The 21972-nt window shown below is 24.1% G+C and overlaps 2 protein-coding genes across 2 annotated transcripts in view; one reads left to right on the top strand and one right to left on the bottom strand.

Moving 5' to 3' along the window:
* Nucleotides 1–16285, top strand: part of LOC129605329 (transcription factor mef2A) — a 106746-nt gene extending 90461 nt beyond the window's left edge. The window contains exons 7-8 of the mRNA XM_055515018.1: nucleotides 11557–11886; nucleotides 14389–16285. Of these exons, the coding sequence (XP_055370993.1) occupies nucleotides 11557–11886; nucleotides 14389–15738 (1680 nt within the window). The 3' untranslated portion in view covers nucleotides 15739–16285. The remainder of the gene's footprint in view (nucleotides 1–11556; nucleotides 11887–14388) is intronic.
* A 978-nt stretch (nucleotides 16286–17263) lies between these two features.
* LOC129605668 (uncharacterized) lies at nucleotides 17264–18472 on the bottom strand. Its single transcript, XM_055515560.1, has 6 exons — nucleotides 18352–18472; nucleotides 18022–18272; nucleotides 17809–17842; nucleotides 17573–17760; nucleotides 17364–17500; nucleotides 17264–17276 (listed from the first exon to the last, which is right to left on the bottom strand). Exons 1-6 carry the CDS (start codon nucleotides 18470–18472, stop codon nucleotides 17264–17266), a joined length of 744 nt encoding a protein of 247 aa, XP_055371535.1.
* Nucleotides 18473–21972: the final 3500 nt, after the last annotated feature.

Raw genomic sequence — 21972 nt, 5'->3', positions numbered from 1 at the left:
TCCAAACAGGTTAATAATTTATTATACGACAGGAATTTTAATTTATCTATCAAAGTTTCTGTTGAGCTCGTGTATAAATTAAGTTCGGGCTCAGTTCTACTAAGAGCTTGTTCATTAATTAATCTGATATTTAAAATAGATAGAGCTCTATATAATTAATATAGAGCTCTATATATTAATTCTCGTATTCTTAAATTAAAAAATTGTAAAAATATTCTAGAAATATAAAAATAATAATAAAATTGTTAACATAAAATTAAAATACGTACCTCTTTTCATTCCAATAAATCTGTTAACCTTCTCTAATATTTTGTTTGCATATCCAACTTCTTATTTCCGATTTTATACTACAAAAATATAACATATTCCTAGAGAAATTTTTATTTAACACTGTTTATGTGGTTAAAAAAAATTACCTTGAATTTTAAAAATAATTAACAAGAGTAATAACCTGCGGGCCGCATTTTGTTTTCAAACACCTTCTAATTTCATTTCATTTAGCATTATTGCATTCTTTAAATTTTAAATATTATATAAAATATGCTTATAACCATATTATTATATTATAACATGCTACATTAATTTGCAAGAATTATGCACACATAGTTATGCTTGTATACTTTTCAAACTCTTTAATTTTCTAAGAAAATATAATTTTAATACAATAAATTTTTATATGGAAAGAAAGAGAAAGAATGAGAGAGAAAGAGAGAGAGTAAAATAATTTAAAGTAAATTAAATATAATAGTGTAAAATTTTATTGCAATATAATTCCATTCACGCTTTTATAGAGAAACCAAAAATTTAATAAGAAAATCGTTGTTATTTGATGCTTGACACTCTACTCTCCATCTTATGTCTGAAAAAGTAACTACACGAGCAATAACATTTTACAAATACTTTTTCTGTGTTTTTCTTTTCTTTTTTAATAGATATTTACTTATTTATTCTGGCAAGGTTAACATTATACCATTCATTGGCATAATATAAACCCATTCTATAAAATTAAATAAATTAATAATCATATAATATGAGAATTGCACCATTTTGGCGCTTATTTGTTATTAATTTTCAACAAACATTACAATCTGTTTTGTATTATTGAACGAGTGAGTGGGTATTACCGTATATGCTGTACATAAATTAAGCAGGAGCTGAACTTTTATGCAAAATAATTTAAATAATTTTTTTTTTTTCATATTCGAAATTCTACCGTTGTTTTTGTTTTTTGTAATTTTTTTATTGATTTGTGGTTATTATAAATTCACGTTTCGATCTAGTTTTAGGAATAACAAAAATATGAAGTTAAAAAAGAATTTGAGAAGAGAATTGAATAAATTATAATAAGAAAAAAATTGAACAAACTACGAACATAACCTACAATTATTATTATTACTTTGATCTATGGTAGGTAATAGAAGACAATGAGTAGGTATATGTACCTCTTGTTTTTTCAGTTTATTCACAATTCACAAACACTTATATGCATATTGTTGCTTATATTGGCTTTTGTAATTTAAAATCACTTTATTTATTTTTATTGTTAGGTTATGTTATATGTTACCTTATATACGTTACAGTTATTTATGTCTGTTAAATTATAATATAGCCTTCAATTTTTTTAATCAAAAATAAAAAAAAAAAAAAAAAAACAGCTGTACAAGGAAAATAATATAATCAAAGATTAAATAGAGCGTAGAGATATGTTAAAATGTCAAATTTTAAAATGTCTACAAAATAAAAAAAAATTCTCCAATGAAATTCACCAATGTTTTTATTGATTCATATTTTGATGTTATTTGAAATTTTTTGAATATTATTATTGCAATTTGAAATTATCCAGAATCAAGAAAAGAAATTTCAAAATTTCTCTTGTGTCGAGATTAATTGTAAGATTTGGAGATTTATTTGGAGACTGTATAATTTGCAAATATCGAACTTCTAAATAAGAACATAACTTGAAATACTATATAGAAGTGTTTTTGTTATGATAAAAAATAAAAATATTGTTGATTATTATCGGCCATATGATTGGATCTCTAAACCAATTAAATTTCCAAATATCCAGCTTTTAATTCCACGCTACTCATAATATTCTGTGTTAATGACTACAAATAAAGGCATCCAATCCGACAATCCACTCAATCCACTTTTGGAAATATTTCTGATTTTGATTTTCAATGTTCGATCTTATTGACTTCGACATTTTGTATAATCAGTCTCCATTTTTATATCTAATGAAAAAATTTTAATTCATATATGTTCAGCAATTTTTTCTCTTGTAATTTTCTGATCATAATCTTAGCATATTTGAATTAATAAGAAAAAAAGCCAATTTATATTAAAAATTTTAACATATAAACATTTTTAACAATATATAAAAAATATAAGTTGAAATATTTCAAGAATTCTATTAAACAAAGCATATATAAAAAGAACATTTTATATAACAACATTGGAATTGGAATTTTTCCATGTATTGTAAAATGGAAATATTGTTTTGATTTTTTTAATAAAATCGGAGTGGGTTTTTTAGTTTTGCTGTTACAATTTACAACTTTAAAATCAACTCAAATTCAACTATAAATATTACAATAAAATTAATTTTTGTTTTGGTTTCTGTTTCCTTTGGATGTTTTGTACAATGCTTAGTGCTTTGTAAACCAATATAGTTACGCTCTTTATGCAACACAATGATCGTGGGCAATGAACAAAGCTTCAATTTAAAAATTTTTCAATTTGAAGTGCCGATTTCATCTGTACCTGCTAAAATCTATGGCGGATATACAAATTTTGCCTAAGTGCAGATGAAATTATAAAAGAAATCGATTTGAACAGTTCCTTTCATCCTACTACTCAGATTTTATACTAAAAATTTTCCATAATATTCTCCAGAATAGAATATTATGGAAAATTTTCTGTATAATTTCAGTATTTTAATTAAATTACCATATAAAAATATGATTGTCTTCTATAAATTATTTTTAATAGTCAGTGGAGGTTTTTGTACCACATTTGAGAAAATTTTTCAAATCTACTTCAAAATCTACTAGAAACTTTCAGATTTTAAATTAATTTTTCTATAACCTTATAAAAATATTTTATACGATAAAATTATACCATAACAATCTTCAAATAGTTTGTAATTAATCTTCCAGCACAAAATTTATTTTCATGAGTTTTTAAAAGCCATAAATGCAAAATTTAATGAATTTTTTTTAAAGAATTCTTCCATTGCCAATTTCCAAATTTGGTCGAAAAAAAACCTCAATTAATTTTCAATTTTTACGATAAAAATCCTAAAGTAAATATATAATTGCATCGTAAATTTATATTATACATAGATATACAATTACACACTCCAAAAAATTAATTAAGTATATTAATTACAAAATAATAAACTTTATTTGGAGAAAATTCAAATAACGCGTAATATTTTTTGAAAGAAAATATTTAGGTTAACATTTTTTTATAACAGAATAATCACAATTTGAAAATTTGCTATCTACACCATATAGTAAGTGTAAGTATAAGAGAGTAAATTATTAAAACAACAACATCAACTAGAAAACATAATAATTACAACACTCTTCTATTAAATTATAACAATCTCTTATACATACTCTACAAAAATACGATTGCTTTACACCACATTGTACCGTCATGTTTACCTTTATCAATTTACAAAAATTACAACAAATTTGAAAAAAAAAAAAAATTGTAACTTTTGTTTAATTGTTAATTTTTAAATTAAAATCAAAAAACGTGTGTTTTACCAGTTTTTTTTCGGCAATAATACTCTAAAAATAACAATTAAATGTATTTTTCCTTAAGTTTTTATGGTAAATGAAAATAATAACAGTTAAGAAATGTTAATTTTCATGTATGTTTGTTGGTATTATTTATGTGAAATAGTTCGCGCATTAAAATTAAAAAAAAAATATTATGTAAAACGTTTTTGGTATTTATTTTTGTTTTTAATTTTACCAATTTTAGATATTATATAATAGGGTATAAATGCATAATGAAAGAAAAATTATATCTGTGCTTAATAGTCTGTATATATACCCTACATGTGAGTAAGGTTATACATTACTATTACACAATCCAAAAACAAAAATTTAGTTAACATGAGAAATAATAGCATAATTCTGTCAAAAAAAAATCCACAATAATAAAAAATAGATACATTGTCAGACTCCTATACTTGGTCAATTTTCGACTCCTAATTCTGTGCCAATTTTGTAGAAATTCACACATATCAATTTATCATATTTTTACAGTCTCTTTCACGAATTCGTTTCCAATTTTTCTGCACATAGTACTTTTGACATATAGTACTTTTTCTCTCTTATTCAATCCAACCTAACGTATGCCTTTGACATTGAGAAAATCTATAATTTTTTAAAAACTACTACATTTGAGTTAAATAATTTAAAAGTAAATTTTTTGTAACTTGTTAACTAAAATCAAATCACTCTTATAAATCGCCATTAATTTCTGATGTGACATTTTTTCAGAAGTTCAAAAACGATGTCAAATTATAGCTTTGATAATCGGATTTCATTGTCAATTAGATTAATTGGTTTAGAATGTTTATTTTTTTAGGAAAATTTAACAATGGAACATTTTTATAAAAAAACGATTTCGGGTGATTAGTGTAAAAAAATACTCTGTTGTGTGTTTTTTTTTCGGATAGAATTTCCTATATTTTGTATTCCCTTTATTTTTTGTAGACATTCATGATCGGGCCTTAACTTTAGGAAACGGAACATACAAAAGTTCCTACGATTTTGATTGAAATACAAAATTTTAGTCCTACTGCTGCTAGTGTAAAAGCTTGCAACATATCCAAAATTTGCGTTGAAGCCTTGCGTTTCTAAATGCCAAAATTATGTCAAAAAATTGAAAATATGTCAAAATTTTCATTATGAAATTGAATTTATTCATGATGTTAAATTTTTTATTTTTTCTTAGTTTAGGGTGTAAATCAGTTGGTATAGACTGGAAAAACTATTTTAGTTGTGCCTTTTTTTTGTTCGTATAGTCATTTACACTTACTCGAAAGTCGATAGGATCGAGTTCATTTAATTTTTCATCTTAAATGATCATGTCATCGTCATGTTTAAATTTTATTGTTGTGTTTTCTGGTTGTACTGCGATGATGCAATTTGTTTTCTTAGACATAGAAAAATAAATGTAATGTTTGTGTATATACTCTTATACATTTAGTTGAAATACAAGATGGCAAAATGCACACAATATTTATCAAGTATAACAAGAAAAATTAATTAAATTCGTTAAATTTTTTTAAAAAATACTTTTGCTTTTTTTTCAACATTCTTTTTTTTTTTTTTAATGAAAACTAATGTTTAAAGATGGTAATGACTTAATTTTAGTTTATAAATTTTTTTTTTCTTTACTTCATTTTTCAATTTATAACTTTATTTTTATTTTTTTCCCATTTTAACTATTATTTTTCATTATTTAAACAAGTTCAAGGTCATCAAGTCGCGCTCAGTTAATATTTTGAATGTGAACACACAGTCAAGATTATTATTTAATATAGTCATATACCTGCTTAGTCAAATATAGTGTAGAATAGCAGCTTGTTGAATGTGAGGAGTCGTGTATTAGCTAGCAGCATTTTATTTACGCATTTCTTTTTCTTTTTCAACACAGCGAAAACATATAACAGAGAAAATTAAAAAAAAAACATGTTAAAGTTTACAAAATCATGTACTTTTAGTATTAAAAATAAATAGAAATGAATGCTTGAGGCTCATCTATTGTAATAAATTATTTCAACTATTTCATATATTTAAATGACATATGATATTGCATTCGGTTGACTGCTTTAAATAAACGAAATGAAATATAGCAGCGCACTTACACTAAAATTTCTTATTTATTAGAAAAATTTTTGACGTTTAAAACATCAAATAAACGATGTCAAGCTAAAGTCATATTGAGTGACCATTAGGGCACTTGTAAAAAATAAGCTACAAAATTTTGTAAATATTCGTAGAATTTCACACGAATGGCAAATTAAACCAGTAAAGTTGAAGATTTGACACTGAACTGTCATCGATACAGTACAATTGCGTTGCTGCACACTAATTAAATTCAGTTAACAGATTACGTCGAGCAACGTCAAAAAATTATTTTGACACGTTCTGTTACACTTTGACAGACTATGTTATCAAAATGCATTATCCCAAAGCTTTCCTGCTCTCTCATGTTTTTCTCGTGTGAACTAAAATAAAAATTTTTGAATTAACTTGCCCTCTTGACGTGGCATATGTTTCACATATACACACATTTATATTTACAATTTATTTTTATTTATTTTTAAAATTAAATTTCAAGCCGGTGTGGTGTGTATACGTGATATCATAATATGAAATTTTTTGCAATTTTACTCTTTAAATGATAACAATATGTTAAAAGCGTGAAAATTTTTAATGTTTACGTAAGCATTTTTAAGTTCATATGATTGCTTATATGCGAGTGTGTGTCTGCGTTTGCATTTATTTTTTTTTTATTTTTAAACACATGAAACACTTCTAATTTACCTAATTTTTTTTTTCATTTTTTGTTAATTTAAACGTTAAAGTGGAATTTTTTTTAGGGCAAAATAATAATTATAATTATTATTTTTTTCGTAATTAAATTTATTATGAAGTTTAATTGATTTTTGAATTGATTAACAAGAAGAATGGGTTCGATAATTTTTTTTCATTCACTTTAAATGTCATTAATTTGGTCATTAAAAGTGTATGGAAAAAAGCTATTGGTGTGATAGAAGAATAAACTTTCAAACTTTTGGGACATGAATTTGAGGAGCACTAGAACAAATTACATTTTACAAATTATTCGATTTCTTAAATAGAATAACACTAAAATTTTGGCTTATAAAAGAAATATTGAATTTCTGACCTTTTTTTTAATAATTTAAAGTTTTAAATTTAATAAAATAAATTTAAGAATTTATATATGTACTCTTATATTTTAGATTATTAATGGAATAAATTACATGAAATAAATGACATGAAAAGGTTTCAAATGACAATTCAGTTGACTTAAGTTGCTTTCAAAATGTCAAGTTATGTCAAACTATCATATTGTTACAGTCAAAATACATAATTGGAACTTTTAATCGGATGAATAGCTATCTATAATCTTTGAAATTTTCAGCAAACTTAATCAAATGTCAAATGGTTTTTGTACCTAAATTTATAATACAAATTCTAGGTCTCATTCTAAATTTAAACCAGTAAACATTTTTATTGTGTACTTCAATTTTATTCAGGCATCAAGTTTAAATAAATAATAAATTTTTTTTTTATTACTTTTTAAAAAGTTTTAATATTAATTTATTTTTAGCGTGACATTTTGATCATTTTAATGATGGAAATTTTTTATTTGAACTTCTTCAGTGTATTTAAAAAAACAAAAAGTTTTGAAGAATTTTAATTGTTTTTAAACAAATTGTATTAGAACAAAACACTCTTCCAATTGGACAATTGTGAGAAAAATATTTTGTGAGTTCATGTAGGCACCATTTTTTTTATTGAAATTTACAAAAAGCAAGAGTTTTTTTTCTCTGTTTTTTAAGGTGTCTGGACTTTTAAGATGTCATGATTTTTTTTTTTTAATAATTTTCTGATTTCAATAATCATTTGGAAATTAACGACAAAATGACATAAAAAACAAAACAAATGAATTTTTCATGATTTTTAATTGTTTTAAAAAAAAAAAAAACAAACTCCCCACAATAATGAAATTAAATTACAATTATTATTTTGCGGTTGACATCACTTTTGACACGTTAAATATCCGCAAAGTTGACATTTTTTTTGTCATAAAAACTATATTTAAAGATAACAATTTTAAACCGTTTTTATTGAATTGTTTGAATTTTATTTATCATTTGTAGAAAATTGTCTTCCCTAAAGTTTTATATTATTCTATTAAGTTTAGAAATTATCAATACTAATATTTTTAAGCCAATTATGAGATATGACGGCTCATAATAGATTTCAAATGAGTGTTTATATGTATATTATTTATATAATTAATTAAACTTCTTCCACCAATAAAGTTTGGGCTCTGGCAGATATGCAATTTTTAGTTTTGCAATTGCAGTTTAACTGCAAGTTAATTGAGGTCACACTTAAGCAACTAAATTATTTAATATTACTAAATTGCAATCAGTTTGTAAAATGTTAAAAACTGTTTGATTGTTTGTGTGCTCGCTTGAATACAAAAAAATAACATATCTACTGCAGCCCTAACGAACATAATTATTTATAAGAATCTTTAAAATTTGGAAATAATTTCTAACTTTTTTGACTTAACAGAAATTTTCTTTTTAGCTTTTGGAATTTTTTCGGTTAAAATAATGAAAGAAATGAATTTTAAATTTAGTGATTTTTCTGTCAAAATATGCTAAATATGTTTCTTCAAAATTTATCATGGAAGAATTTATTTAATTTTAATTATATCAACCCTTAATACAATTTTATAACACAAAATTTTGAATCAAAGAAATCATTCTGAACAAAAAGCATTTCAACATTATTAAGTCATAAGGAAAGTTTTAAAAATTCAAAATTATTTGAAAGTAAAATGATGTGCTCGTTTTAATATTGTTAAGATTGACGGGTGATTTGTACACTATGCGCTACATTTTATTACTTTCTTATAGCCTACATATATAAAAAAAATCTATACATATACAGTGAATTGAAAGTTCACGAATTCAAAATAAAATAAAAAAAAATTTTTTCACTTCGAAATTAGAATTCGAATCACATTCAAACTTTTGATTTGATTCACTTTCTTAAGTGAAAATTTCAGCCATGGATTTTTTTTGTTGTTGTAGATGCTTCTGAATTTAAAAAAAAAACACAAAACTGACAAAATATTTACTCTTATAACGATCAGACGTAAAAGTTTTCAGCTTGTTATTTTTTTCTTCAACTCTTGCCCATAAGAATTTTTACCATTTTACCATTATTATTAAAATTGTTAAAAATATTTTTTATTTTGTACTGCTGCTGTTGTTGTTTTGTTACCATATTTATTGTGTTGTCGAAGGTGTGCAAAAGCTACATATTTTACTGAACACAAAAATAAATAGCAGAGTTAAAAACAAACAGCAAAAAAAAAAATGAAAAGTTTTCTTATATTAACCCAGCTGGATCAATAAAGACGTGTACTTTTTATATACATAGGTATTTATACTACTGACATACATACATACATTTATATACATTCAACTACTTTATGCATTGGTATTTAATAGTAAGGTGTTTTTTTATACTTTCTTTTAAATTTATATAAAGAAAACATTATTGAATGTAACGAGAATAGGACAGCAAATTTTATTGTAAAGTAATGAGAAAACAAATGTACATACTTGTAGAGCTACAAAAATATTTATCAATTTGTCACGATTCGTTCTCTTATTTTCTTGTTTTCCATCACATTTCACCAATTTTTTTAAAAAGCGGAAATATTTCACATTCAATTCATTTGTTTTATCATTTTTATAGTATGAAATCGAACAAAATGTATGCAAGTACAAATACATAGTTATAACAATGTTGTTTACTTGTTAGATACATAATTAATAAGTATGTACCATTAAGTACTTTCTTATTGGTCTTCTATAACATCTGCTCAAATATTATTTCACCAATTTGTCACAATATCAGAGTGTATATACAAAAATATAAAGACATAATATTAGCCTATTTTAAGGTATAATACAATTCTTGTTGATAATAATTGTCAAATGGCACTTTCATACATGTTTATGAAACTATCATTTATGCACATAGCATTCTTATTGCTACTATAATTAATTCATGCAAGGGTGTTGCCAACATTTTTATATTGAAATAAAACTGAACAGATTTTCAAAATAATTACGAATTCAGTAAAAGCAAGCAAAAAAAAAAAACAAAAGCTGCGTTCTTTTTATTAAACACGATTTGAATTTTATGATTAGATCACGATAGTATGCAAAATGTGCATAAATAAGTAGTTGAAAAAAAGTAAAACAAACATTTTTTTTTTAAATTTCAGAACTTATTTTCGTTTTGACACAAAAAAAAAATTTAAGCAGAAAAAGAACCTTAAAAATGTTTTCAAACAAAATAGTTTTTGTATAAAATTTAAAATGTCATTCTAGCATTTACAACCAGAAAACAAAAAACCATAACAAATAAAATTGCGATCTTAACAAAAAATTAAGGAAAAAAAAAACTCCCTAATTAGCAGAATGTGAAAAATAAAGGTTAAAAAAAATGACATTCTAAACGTGTACAAGGTGGACCATTTTGTTTTCACAAGAGTGGAAACGGTTAATGAATGACTTAAAGAATTTCTGTAATTATTGTAAAATATTTTAAAACTGTTAAGATTTTTGTTAACTTTTATAAAATTTTACAATATTTCTTACAGTTTTCCGGCCCATAATTACTGAACGTTCTAATAAGACATTTGACGTTATGTCATAAGATATTTTTTAACAAATTTTTGACATTATTTGTAGTTAATCAACCTGGCCAGTTTGTCTTTAGAAAACATATACATACATACATACACAATTTTTTGGAAATTTTTAATTTTTGAACAAAAAACGTCGATACGCAGAAATTATGTGACGTTTACGCAAAAAAGAGTTTAAAAATAAAGAGAAGTGTAGGCTATTTTTAAATTTCTTCTCAGAAAATTGCCATTTATAAAAATGTAACGTTTGACAAATAAGTTTATATATATGTAAAGATTTTCTATATTGTCACAGTTTCATAAAGTCAATTCCATAGCCCGCAATTCTGAAAAAACGGAATTCTTTTCAATAATATTCCATATTTTCAAGTGATTCAACTAACAGAATATGTGTAATAATGTGACAAATATGCGATTTTTTTAAAAATACAAAGAGCAGAATATATAATGAGCTTCTGTGTGCTATGGTTCGGAGTTGTGAATCCTAGTTGTAAACATCTTAGTAGAATACTCTCATCTACAACAGTTTAGTGGTGTAACCCAGTAAAGCAAAATGCTTCTGATTTGGGTCTATGTATACTTAAATACTATTTAAATAACAAATTAAAAATGATTTTCTCATTTGATTTCGAAATTAACAATTGAATCACGGTGATTTGCTTTATCGCTCCATGTTTTTTTTGCATAATCACCGAATTTTTTTCTTGTTATTTTTCTTTTGGATTGTGATAATTGTAACAAATTTTTAAAATTCTGCTTAGAATTGAGATTTTTTAAATATTGTGTACAGGTACAATAAAAACAAAAAATGAGTTTTTTTTTTCTTCTCTTGATTGTTTCAAGTTCTACAATAAAAGCAAAAAGTTCTTTTGTTTATTTTTCTTTTAATTTTCTAGTTTTTTTAATTTACAAAGCAAGAAAAAAAATTTTTTTTTTGTTTTTATATTTTCTTAGTAAAAAGTTCATTAAACTTATCAAACATTTTTTTTTTCTTTTCAATTTTCGTTTCATATCCGTACACATGATGATCTATAGGAACGTCAAGAAGAATTGAAAAAAACAACAATAATGCGTGATGAAACTGATCATAGATCACCGCCACCACCTCCACCACCAAAGATTGTAGCAAATCATAAAAGTAATTGTGCTATGATTAATGGTAATATAAATGGTCAACAAAATGGTCATCATCAACATCAACACTATCATCATAATGGTGGTAATACAATTGAAAATGGTGGTGTTAATGGTGGAATAAATAATAATAATGGTATAAATGGTAGTGGTTCAAAGACTGAATATGGTAATGGTAATCATAATATGTCAAATGGAATAAATGGAGGACAATTTCCAACACCGCCACCGGTAAGAAAAAAATATTAATTTACATGTGAATAGGACACATCAGAAAATAACATTTACTCTTGATTTATATTAAATTTTAGTCAGCCTTGATTTATAAAAGATTTTCTCCGTTTTTTTTTCTTTATTTTACATTCGTGATGGTGCAAAACTATTTGTAGAACTTCTTAATCCACAAAAACAAGTGACAAGTCGATTAATCAATTAAAAACTTCTAAGATATTGACGAAAAATTGTGCACATTAATGACTGCCAAATAGTCGCCAATGGATATATTCCAAGATTACTTGAAAATTGCAAATCTTGTCACACATTTTAACAGTTTATGTAACTTTCATACTTCCTTGTAAAAATTAATAAAATGCAATGGGTAATTTTTTCCAAATTTAAAATCAAATTTCCGCAATATTAAATAATAAAAGTTGAATAATTTTATACCATTTTTGGTTAACACTCTAATCCAAAAATAGTTTGCTAATAATTTTGCCTTGCAAACATTAAAATTGAACCACTATTCAAAATTCAAAATTATAAGAGTATTAAGTGGCTGTATGTGTGCATATTTTATTTCAAATTCTTTAACAATTTATTTACTAAAATTTGAAAAAAAAAAAAAAAAATCGGAATTTTTCAGCTGATCGCAAATAATCTTTTTATTTTCGAAAATTATTGAATAAAAAAAAAAAACAAAATTATTATGTGTACACTATCTGATTAAAAATGAATTTCCACATGCATAACTCTACAAAAATCATAAATATTTTTATATCCTACTGACCGTATTTCAATTAAAAATTCCAAAATAAAAAATAAAAATGCCATTAAAACCTGTTCCATTCCTAATTTTCTCTTTCATTATTCATCCAAATGCGACAGAAAAAACAAAAATCTAAACTAGAAAATTCCATACAACTTGATCCAATATTGCATACACTCATATCATACATGTTGAGACAACCTATATGTATATATACTATCCAGTTTCTGATACTTGTTGTAAGTCTCCTTAAAAAGGCGTTTATAATATTTATTATATCTGACGTAATAACACCATTAACGTCATATTAATTTTAATTGAAAATCAATTTTAAAAATCTAGAAAAAAATAAAAATCATTTTTAACTCAAAAAGGTGCATACCTCATTCAAGCATGTAAATATATAACCGAGTATGACGCTTCATACTTACAATTAGCTATATTGAACAAACCATCGACATATGTGCTATCTGTCGTATTAAATATGAACCATATATACACACTATGTAATGCAACATTAATGTATACGAAATTAGTTTTGTAAGAGAAGAAGTTTAACATATTTTAACTAAATTTAATACATCACACAATCATATATGCATAAGCATCGCAATATATAATTTATTATAACTATATTACATAATATTGAAAAAACTATATGTTGAGGAATTAGTTTTCGCTTTCCGTTTTCAAATATGCGTTAAATTTTACAAATAACGCATTAAAAATGGTCAGATTAATGGTTAATCGATTTTAATTAGCGCAATTTTAATTATAATTTGCACTCAATATTCCATAATGTCGTTTTCAATAAAATATCTATGCATTTAAAATCCAAGTACAAAATATAAATTTAAAATATGCACTAAGTAAACAGTAACGAGAAATAACGCAACAGTAATAATCGACGACGGTCGGTAGGTGAAACTTTAAAAACCACTAAAATTCGATTTCATAAATATTTAATATTCAATTATAAAATCGATTATCGATTATTATCGTAAATGAAAAATTTACGTAAGCGAAGCATTTTTTACATTAATGTCAAAAATTTTATTGTCATGTTACTTAGATTATTGATTTTTATGTGAATGACTTCTTTTGTTGTCAAATGTATAATTAAATTTTCACTTTGTATATTTTTAAATTTTAAAATTAATTTATAATATTCTAATTAGTAAATATTTTATTAAATGCAATATATAAGATAATCGATTTTTATTGTTCAAATTAATTACTATGTAAAATTATTAATGGTGATCGGTTTGTTTCTTGAAAATTATTTAAAATGTTAAAAAGAAAACAAATAAAGCAAAATGTAATACTCTCAAAATGGTTCCAATTAGTAATGGAACACGCAACACATTTCATAATGAAAATTTGAGATTTTTTGCGAAAATAATGGTTATTTTTCATTTTTAATTATTCTAAATTGAGATCATTAATGCTCCTATCAATATTTAGTTTTTGCAATAGTAAAAGTAGAAGCAGTCGGTGCAATAGGGCCAAGGTTTTATTGCAACACTTTCTCCAAATAATTTTTAACATAATTGTGATTATAACAATATAAATTTAATGCTTGCCGCATAATCTAATCATTAAAATTGTATTATTTAAAAATAAATAGTACAAGATAGTACCAACAAATATTTAAAAACCAAAATAGCTTTACGAGTATTAATTTTTATATATTATTAATAAAATTTTAATTAACAAAAATTCAATATTTTCTTCTTATATAATTTTAGCCACCACAATTTGCTAATAAACCACCAATGGGTAAAAAAATATTTGCCAGTATAAATGCATTTAATGCTGCCAATAATCATAATCAAAATGGTAATCAAAATGGTCACAATGAATTACATCGAACAATATCACAAAATTATCATACAAATAATAATAATACAGAAATACCACCAAATGTACCACCACCACCACCACCTCCACCATTACCACAATCACCAATACCTGATTATGATTCAATAATATCATCACCATCTCATACATTAAAAAAGAATCAACATACATATAACAAACATACAAATGGTTGTAATGGTAATATGAGTACACTGGGACGTGTTGCTGCATCAGAAATAGCAAAAGCAAATGGTGATATGGCTGAATTAGAATCAATTGATTCATATCAATTATTAAATCCATCATCACCAACACCAAAACCACCATCAGCATATTTTGTACCACCAAATTCCGGACCACCAACAATGAAAAAATCTAATCGTCCGGTATCCGTAACAATTGGTGAATATGGTGCATCAAAATCTGGTGGTCGTAAAGAACCAAGTAAATTTGATTTTATATCATCAAGATCTGGTAGTAATTCACCAAATGATTTAAGTAGTCCAATGTCATCAATGTCACCAACATCATTTAATGGGAAAGATGAAAATGTATCACATATGTTACGTAGTGAATTAGAATTAACATTATCAAGATCAAATTTAAAAAAACGTCATGATATTAATGGTACCAATAATAATAATAATAATACTGTTGTACAATATAATAATGGTATTTATCAAAATGGTAGCTTCCAACATAATGGTGATCATTATAATAATAATAGTGATTATCATAATGGTAATAATCATCAAAATGGTTGTACAAAAATACAAAATGGCGCTAATAATAACAATAGAAATATTGCATATCAAAGTAATTCAATTTACCAACAGCAACAACAACAACATCAATCAACAATGAAACAACCTTTATCATCAAATGTTGAAAAAATAACAAATATGTTACAAAATATAAATGGTAATGGTAATATTTATGAAACAACAGCAACATTAAATGGCATGGGTAATAATGGTAATACAATAGATAAAAATTCAACAAATAATAATAATAATAATAATGGTGCCAATTCAACACGTGTTACAATTTCCTTACCAAATAACACTAACAATAAAATTGAATTAAGAAAGACTGACAGTAACAGTTCAACTGGTACGATAACATCAACAACATCAGCTCCATCAAATGGAATATTAAAAAATTCTATTAATAGTATGATAAATGGTGGCAGTAACAGAAGTAATTATGGAGATAAAAGTATAACATTCGGAAATTGAAATTGATTAAAACAGAAATTGTAGAAAGTTTTTTTTTTCTTATTTTTACAATTAAGTTTTATATGTATATTTTTAATATATATATATATATATATACATTATTATATTTATATAAAATTATATATAAAATTTTTAATTTTTTTTTGCATATAAGTTAAATGATAATTTATCACATAATTGTTTTGTTTTTGTATTATAATAAAAATATAATAACAGAAATAGTTAAATAATTAATAAATAATTTTAATATTGGAGAAAAGGAAATTATAATTTAGCCTTTAACCCATAACTAGCCTAGGCAATATTCTTTCTCTTTTCTAAAACAATTTTCTAATCTTTTTAAATTTGATTCCATAATGATTGTGTAACTTAATAATCACTTTAGAATGAGTTTATTCTTGTTTTTCAGCTTATAGTCATGTAAACTTATACTAGAATTAGAAATTTATCATAATTATTAATTTTTAAAATGTATATTTGTTTTTAACAATAATAAGAAATTATAATAATTATTATGTATCTTATATAATTAATATTAAAAAATCAATTTAAAATTAAGTGCTCCTTATTACGAATAAATTGGGTAATTATTAAGTTAATAATTATTAATTATGTTTTAAAAATTCACAAATTTTATAATCTTTATTTTAATTTTATTTTTTGTTTATTATTTGTTTCGATTTTTATTTTATTTTCAATAATCAAATACAATTTCTGTTATTCTTATTGTTTTTACTAAAATATATAAAAAGAATAATCTGTAAAACTTTTTAAAGAAAAATAAAATTTATCTTCAAAATATTAAAGATATAATTAATATTATTTTTTCGTGCTTTAAAAAAAAAATAATAAATTATTACAAAAATTATAATATAAAATTTTCTTGAAAAATTAAAATAAATAATAAAAAGAAAAAAATTGTATGTTTAATTTTTGATATTATTTGTAAACAATAAATTTTATGTAAATAAAAAATAAAAATTTCATATTTAATATTTTCACAAAAAAACAATTGTTTTATTGTCACTATTATATAATTTACTTATTTTATACATAGTAGTTATTTATAGAAATTATTGCAAATAAGAACTAAATTTGTACAGTTAATACAATTTGCATTAAAATCTTACTATAACTTTGTACAAATTTCATGAATATAAAATATTGTTTGATCCGACTGGCTTATGAGAATCAAAAAATACAACAACTTCTAGATGACCCATAGTGTTTGGGAAGGCGAACTATAAAAATTTCAATATTGGCCTCAATTTCGAAGTCGCACAGTTTTTAGAAGGCCTTAGAGAAATCAGTCAAATAAAAGGGGTAAAGGCTCTAATATGATGCACAAATTTTATTTACTTGCCAAGAATTTCCTATAAAGAAAGCATTAAAAAAATTTTGTTTGCGACAGTTTTTAAACGTCGGTCCTACGAAAACGTCGGTCTGAGAAATGTTATCAGAAACGATCTACAAAAATTATCTACGAACTTCTGCATTGCTAAGCAAAAAATTTAGTTTCCTAATTCTATTTATCAAGGCTAAGATTGTAAGAATTACATGTTTTTTTCAAGTTATTTAAACCTTAGCAGCTTTATTTGTAATATCTTAAGACCATTTTAATTTACTAGCACAAACGTATCAATCCCGTTGAAACTGATTTTCTATTTAATGTCCCTTCATCATCGGTAGAATTCTTTTGTTGACTTAAATCAATGATATAATCATTATCGCTATGAGATTTTAATACACTATAACCAGTTTTCTTATTTAAAATTTTAATTTTGGAATTTGTTAAAGCATCAACAAAATATTTATGAATTGTTTGAATTTTTGCTTCAATTGATGATTTTGTTTCATGATAATAATAATTCATATTAGTCTCAACATCTTGTTGGTCTTTCCCATTTTCATTAAGTACTATTTTTTTAAATTTTGAATGAACTTCGACCAATACTTGTAATTTTTTTGGCATCTCATTTTCACTATTACTTGTTAATGGTGTTTCAATATCTGTATAAGGATCTGAATATTTTTCAAATTTTGAATATTTATTAAAAGAAATTTTTAATTTTTCAATTCGATCTTTCCAAATATTCCAATACATCTAAAATTAAATTTCAGAAGATTTACAAAAAATATAAAATAAGTAAAATGTTGATGTATCGATACAGTAACTGAAATCCTTAGATTTTCATTATAAATCAATATGTAATTGAAAGGGGATATTAAGACTTGAAATACATATACACCTATTTGAGACTCAGTGTGATATATGAAACTTACCCTTCTTAATAAATGTCCACCAAACTCAAAATATATGATTTTAGAATTATTTCCAGCAATAATTTTTAAAAGTTCTCTACTATCACGTCGATAAACTTTTATACGAATTGCTTTTAATGGTATTATTTGTATTAATCTCATTGATTCGAATTCCGGTTCAATATCTGCTTTAAAATAAATATTTGACAATGATTCTGTTTCTGCCTTATCAAAATTATCTTTTCCAACTAAAAGATATTTTCGTGTTAAACCTAAAATAAAAACAAAATTTAAAATAAAATAATATTCAAGTATGTACTATGTATTTGAAAAATAGATTTTGTTTTGTACCTAATTGAACTTGTCTAATACCCTCACCATCCTGAGTTATTTGAGCAAAAGGACTTTCAATAATAACTTCTTCTTTTAAACCGTTGAATTCATCCATAACTAAACGACATAACCGTAACATTTCGCTATTTTTGTCGAATTTCTTAAAAAAATTATTAAAAATTAAATTTTAATTTTTATAAAATACAACACAATAAAAATAAAATGTCAAGTAAATAAATAAAATTTTTTCAGTTGCTTGTCTTTCAAAATAAATTATTAATTGCCAGAATGTTGATGCTTTCGTTGCGTATGAAAAAATTGAATTTGAATTATATATATATTGTGTAGTGCGCCATCTAGTAGGCTATAGATTAAGCAATTCTCTATTTACAATAAAATGTATTTGTAAAATTTATTATTCAGCAAAACATTTCTACATTAATAAGGAAATTTTTCATGGTATTCACAATTTCATTTCTAATATTATTTTGTATAAAATATTCACAATATAAGAAATTTAAAATTTTTGAAAATTGGCAAAAGTAGTAAAAGTTATTCGAATTTCTAATACCCATTAATTATAACAAAAATATATTACATGAATTAGGATATATGATGTATGTAGGTGATGGTGATATTAATATTCATGTTTGTTATTTTTATTAATTTATTTGAATTTATAATATAAAATTAAAATAGCAATTGTGAATCAAATTTTATTTCGTAGTTGAAAGAATAGTTTTATATTTTAGATTTTAGATGGCACTAATGTTATAAAGTTGTAATAATGAAATGTATTAAAGAACTAGTCACTAGTTCTAGGTAGCAAATATTAAATTAAATAAGATTTTAAAAACATTTTTAATGTCTTTGATAAAAACCCTTAATTTTCGGTGTCCTTGAACTACATAATATGATATGTATAACACGAAGAAACCGTTTTTATCGTAATTATATCATGAAGAAATCGCTATACATATACAAGTATGAAATCAAATTGAAATTTTAAGACCAAACTCTAAGTAATAATTTCACATTTATTCAAAAAATTTGCTAAATAATTTGCTTAATTCGCGCGCGTCTTTAATCTCCTCAAATGATCTGTTAATAAAGTTGCAAATTTTAATAAATTTATTTTAGAATTAATATTTATAATTAATAAAAATAAACACCAATAATCAACAATGATGCAATAGACCAGAAATGTGTAAATTACCTAACTAAAATATTAAAATCAATTATTACGAAACAAATTGATTATCAATTATTTGATTATTTTATTCCTTATACAAGGAATTTATAAAATTTTTATTAAATTTTCTTTAAACACAAACATGCACACTTTTTTCCTTAACCTTATTATTAGATACCTACCTTGTTTCTGTGCAAACTAGATAAATTATTTCATTTAATTAAATTGGTCAACCTCGTAACCTATATAAATAATTTCCTCTTTTTGACGTAAAAAATTTTATCATATCTTTTTACTACTTTTACTTTTTCACGTAAACTTGTGTATTTTAGAAAAAAAATAAATAAATAAAAAAAAACTTGCATCTAATGCAGTTTATCAGCATTAAAAATTTTATTTATTGCAATTTTAACTTTATGTAATAAAATGCTTATCATCTAAAAATTATTTTCAATTTCCTTATAAACCAATATTTTTCTTGAATTCATCTAAATAAGGAAATATGTCAGATTATTCTGCGTGAAAATTTTATATAGTGTAATTGTTGCTGCACAACTAATTCTCATGTAATAAAAACTATTGATTAATGGAATTACAATATTAAACGAAAAATATTTATTAGCAAATTATCACCAATAGAGCAAAAATATTAATACCATTACAGCAATAAGTAAATAAATAAATTCTTTCACTATACCTAGTTCATTGTGTCTTATTATGGTATCCCCTCAGAAATTCGGAACCAGAGTAAGACCCATGTAGAATGCACACAAAGATCATATATCAACCCGAATCTCAACATTTCGCAAGGCTGGATTAAATGTTTTCGATATAATGCCGCACAATTGCACAAAATGTTCTATATAATGAGGCTAGAGTGAATATTATATTCTATATACCGAAATATACAAAATCTTTAAAAATATTCACTTTTACTTTTACTGTATAATTAGTTTTGTTTTCTTCACCTTCAAGATTCACCTTTTACCAATATTCTTGCTGTAAACGAGTTCACAGAAGGTTTCCCGAACATCTTTCTCCGAGCTCCTATCTCGAACACCTCTTTCGCAGAATCTTAATAGAAAAATCCAAAAAAAAAATTAAATCATCACATTTTACGATCACTTCTAATTCTTGCCATCTGTAGGATGTATTTATTCTTCAAAATAAATAAAATCAACTGATTTGTTCTTTTATTTTAAAAAAATCGACTGATTGAGAAGCCCCTTTAAATTCCTAGTTAAAATTTAATGCACATATGGAATTCAGAGAACGTGAAACTTCCTTCAAGTACCTTTAAGGCTCATGTCCGATTCCGTATTGCAAATTTTTTATTCATATAACGAAATTGAATTATAATACAAGTAACATATTATTGTGTTAAGTAACATTGTTATATCAATTAATATGCATAATAAAATTATTTGTTTTACATTTTTTATTGGTGTTTTAAAACCGAACCTTATTTTGTGGTGTAAACAATTAAAAAATTTTTCTTTGAACACTACAATTACACCTTTTCATTATTACATTTCTCACACAAATTGTTATATAAATAAAAAGTAAATTATTAAAACTAAATATTAAATAATTTAACAAACATCTGATTTTCATGCAACTGGCAAATAAATAAATTGCTCATGAAAACATTGTTAACCGCAGAAGCTTTGATCTAAGCACCATGCTATAATATGGAATAATACACTCGTCATTCATTACATACTTCAAAATGTATCTAACAAACATAAAAGTAAACTAAAAAAAAAACCGGATTATTTCATATATTTTCGCATTAAATTGTATAAACAAACAAGAAGAGAAAAATAAAAAATGACATGTAAACTAGGTGAGTAAATCAGTGTGGCACGCGGATAAACACATAATAATTTGAAAGATCACAAATAACAATTCACAATTTATAGTAGATAATTACCAGTATTAGCTACCGTTGCATTCAACTACCCTTTAAAAATATAAAAAAAAAAAAATTTTGATTATGGCATAGCAAAAAAATGAACATTAAAAAAAATTAAAATGAAAAAATAAAAAACTGGTAAAAATTTTTTTGTATTGCAATATTTTGCATGGAGGGGTGACCTTCTTGAATTTATTTCTTCACTATTCTCATATGCAATCTCTGTTTACCTCTCTCTATATTTATTCGATTTGAACGAAATGTGTACTTAATTTGTTTCCACGTTTATAAGATTTAATATGATTTTTAAAAATTTATTCGTGTGTAACGACGGCAGCAGCAGTATAATGAAAATATTCGCCACTCTATTATCTACCGACTACCATAATGAATTCTCGTTATTGGGAATAAAGTTATAATTGAATCACAAATTCAAAAAAAATGTAGAAGATGGAGATAATTGCAGGTTTTGTGTGAAAGCGGGAGAGATCTTCACATTAGCTTTCTGAAAGAGTATAAAGCTATGAAGAAC

The sequence above is a fragment of the Condylostylus longicornis genome, unplaced genomic scaffold, assembly GCF_029603195.1.
Source record: "Condylostylus longicornis isolate FDR11 unplaced genomic scaffold, ASM2960319v2 ptg000013l, whole genome shotgun sequence".
In the NCBI taxonomy this organism is placed as follows: domain Eukaryota; kingdom Metazoa; phylum Arthropoda; class Insecta; order Diptera; family Dolichopodidae; genus Condylostylus; species Condylostylus longicornis.
The sequence above is the reverse complement of the archived record's forward strand: the minus strand, read 5'-3'. Positions and strand labels throughout refer to the sequence as shown.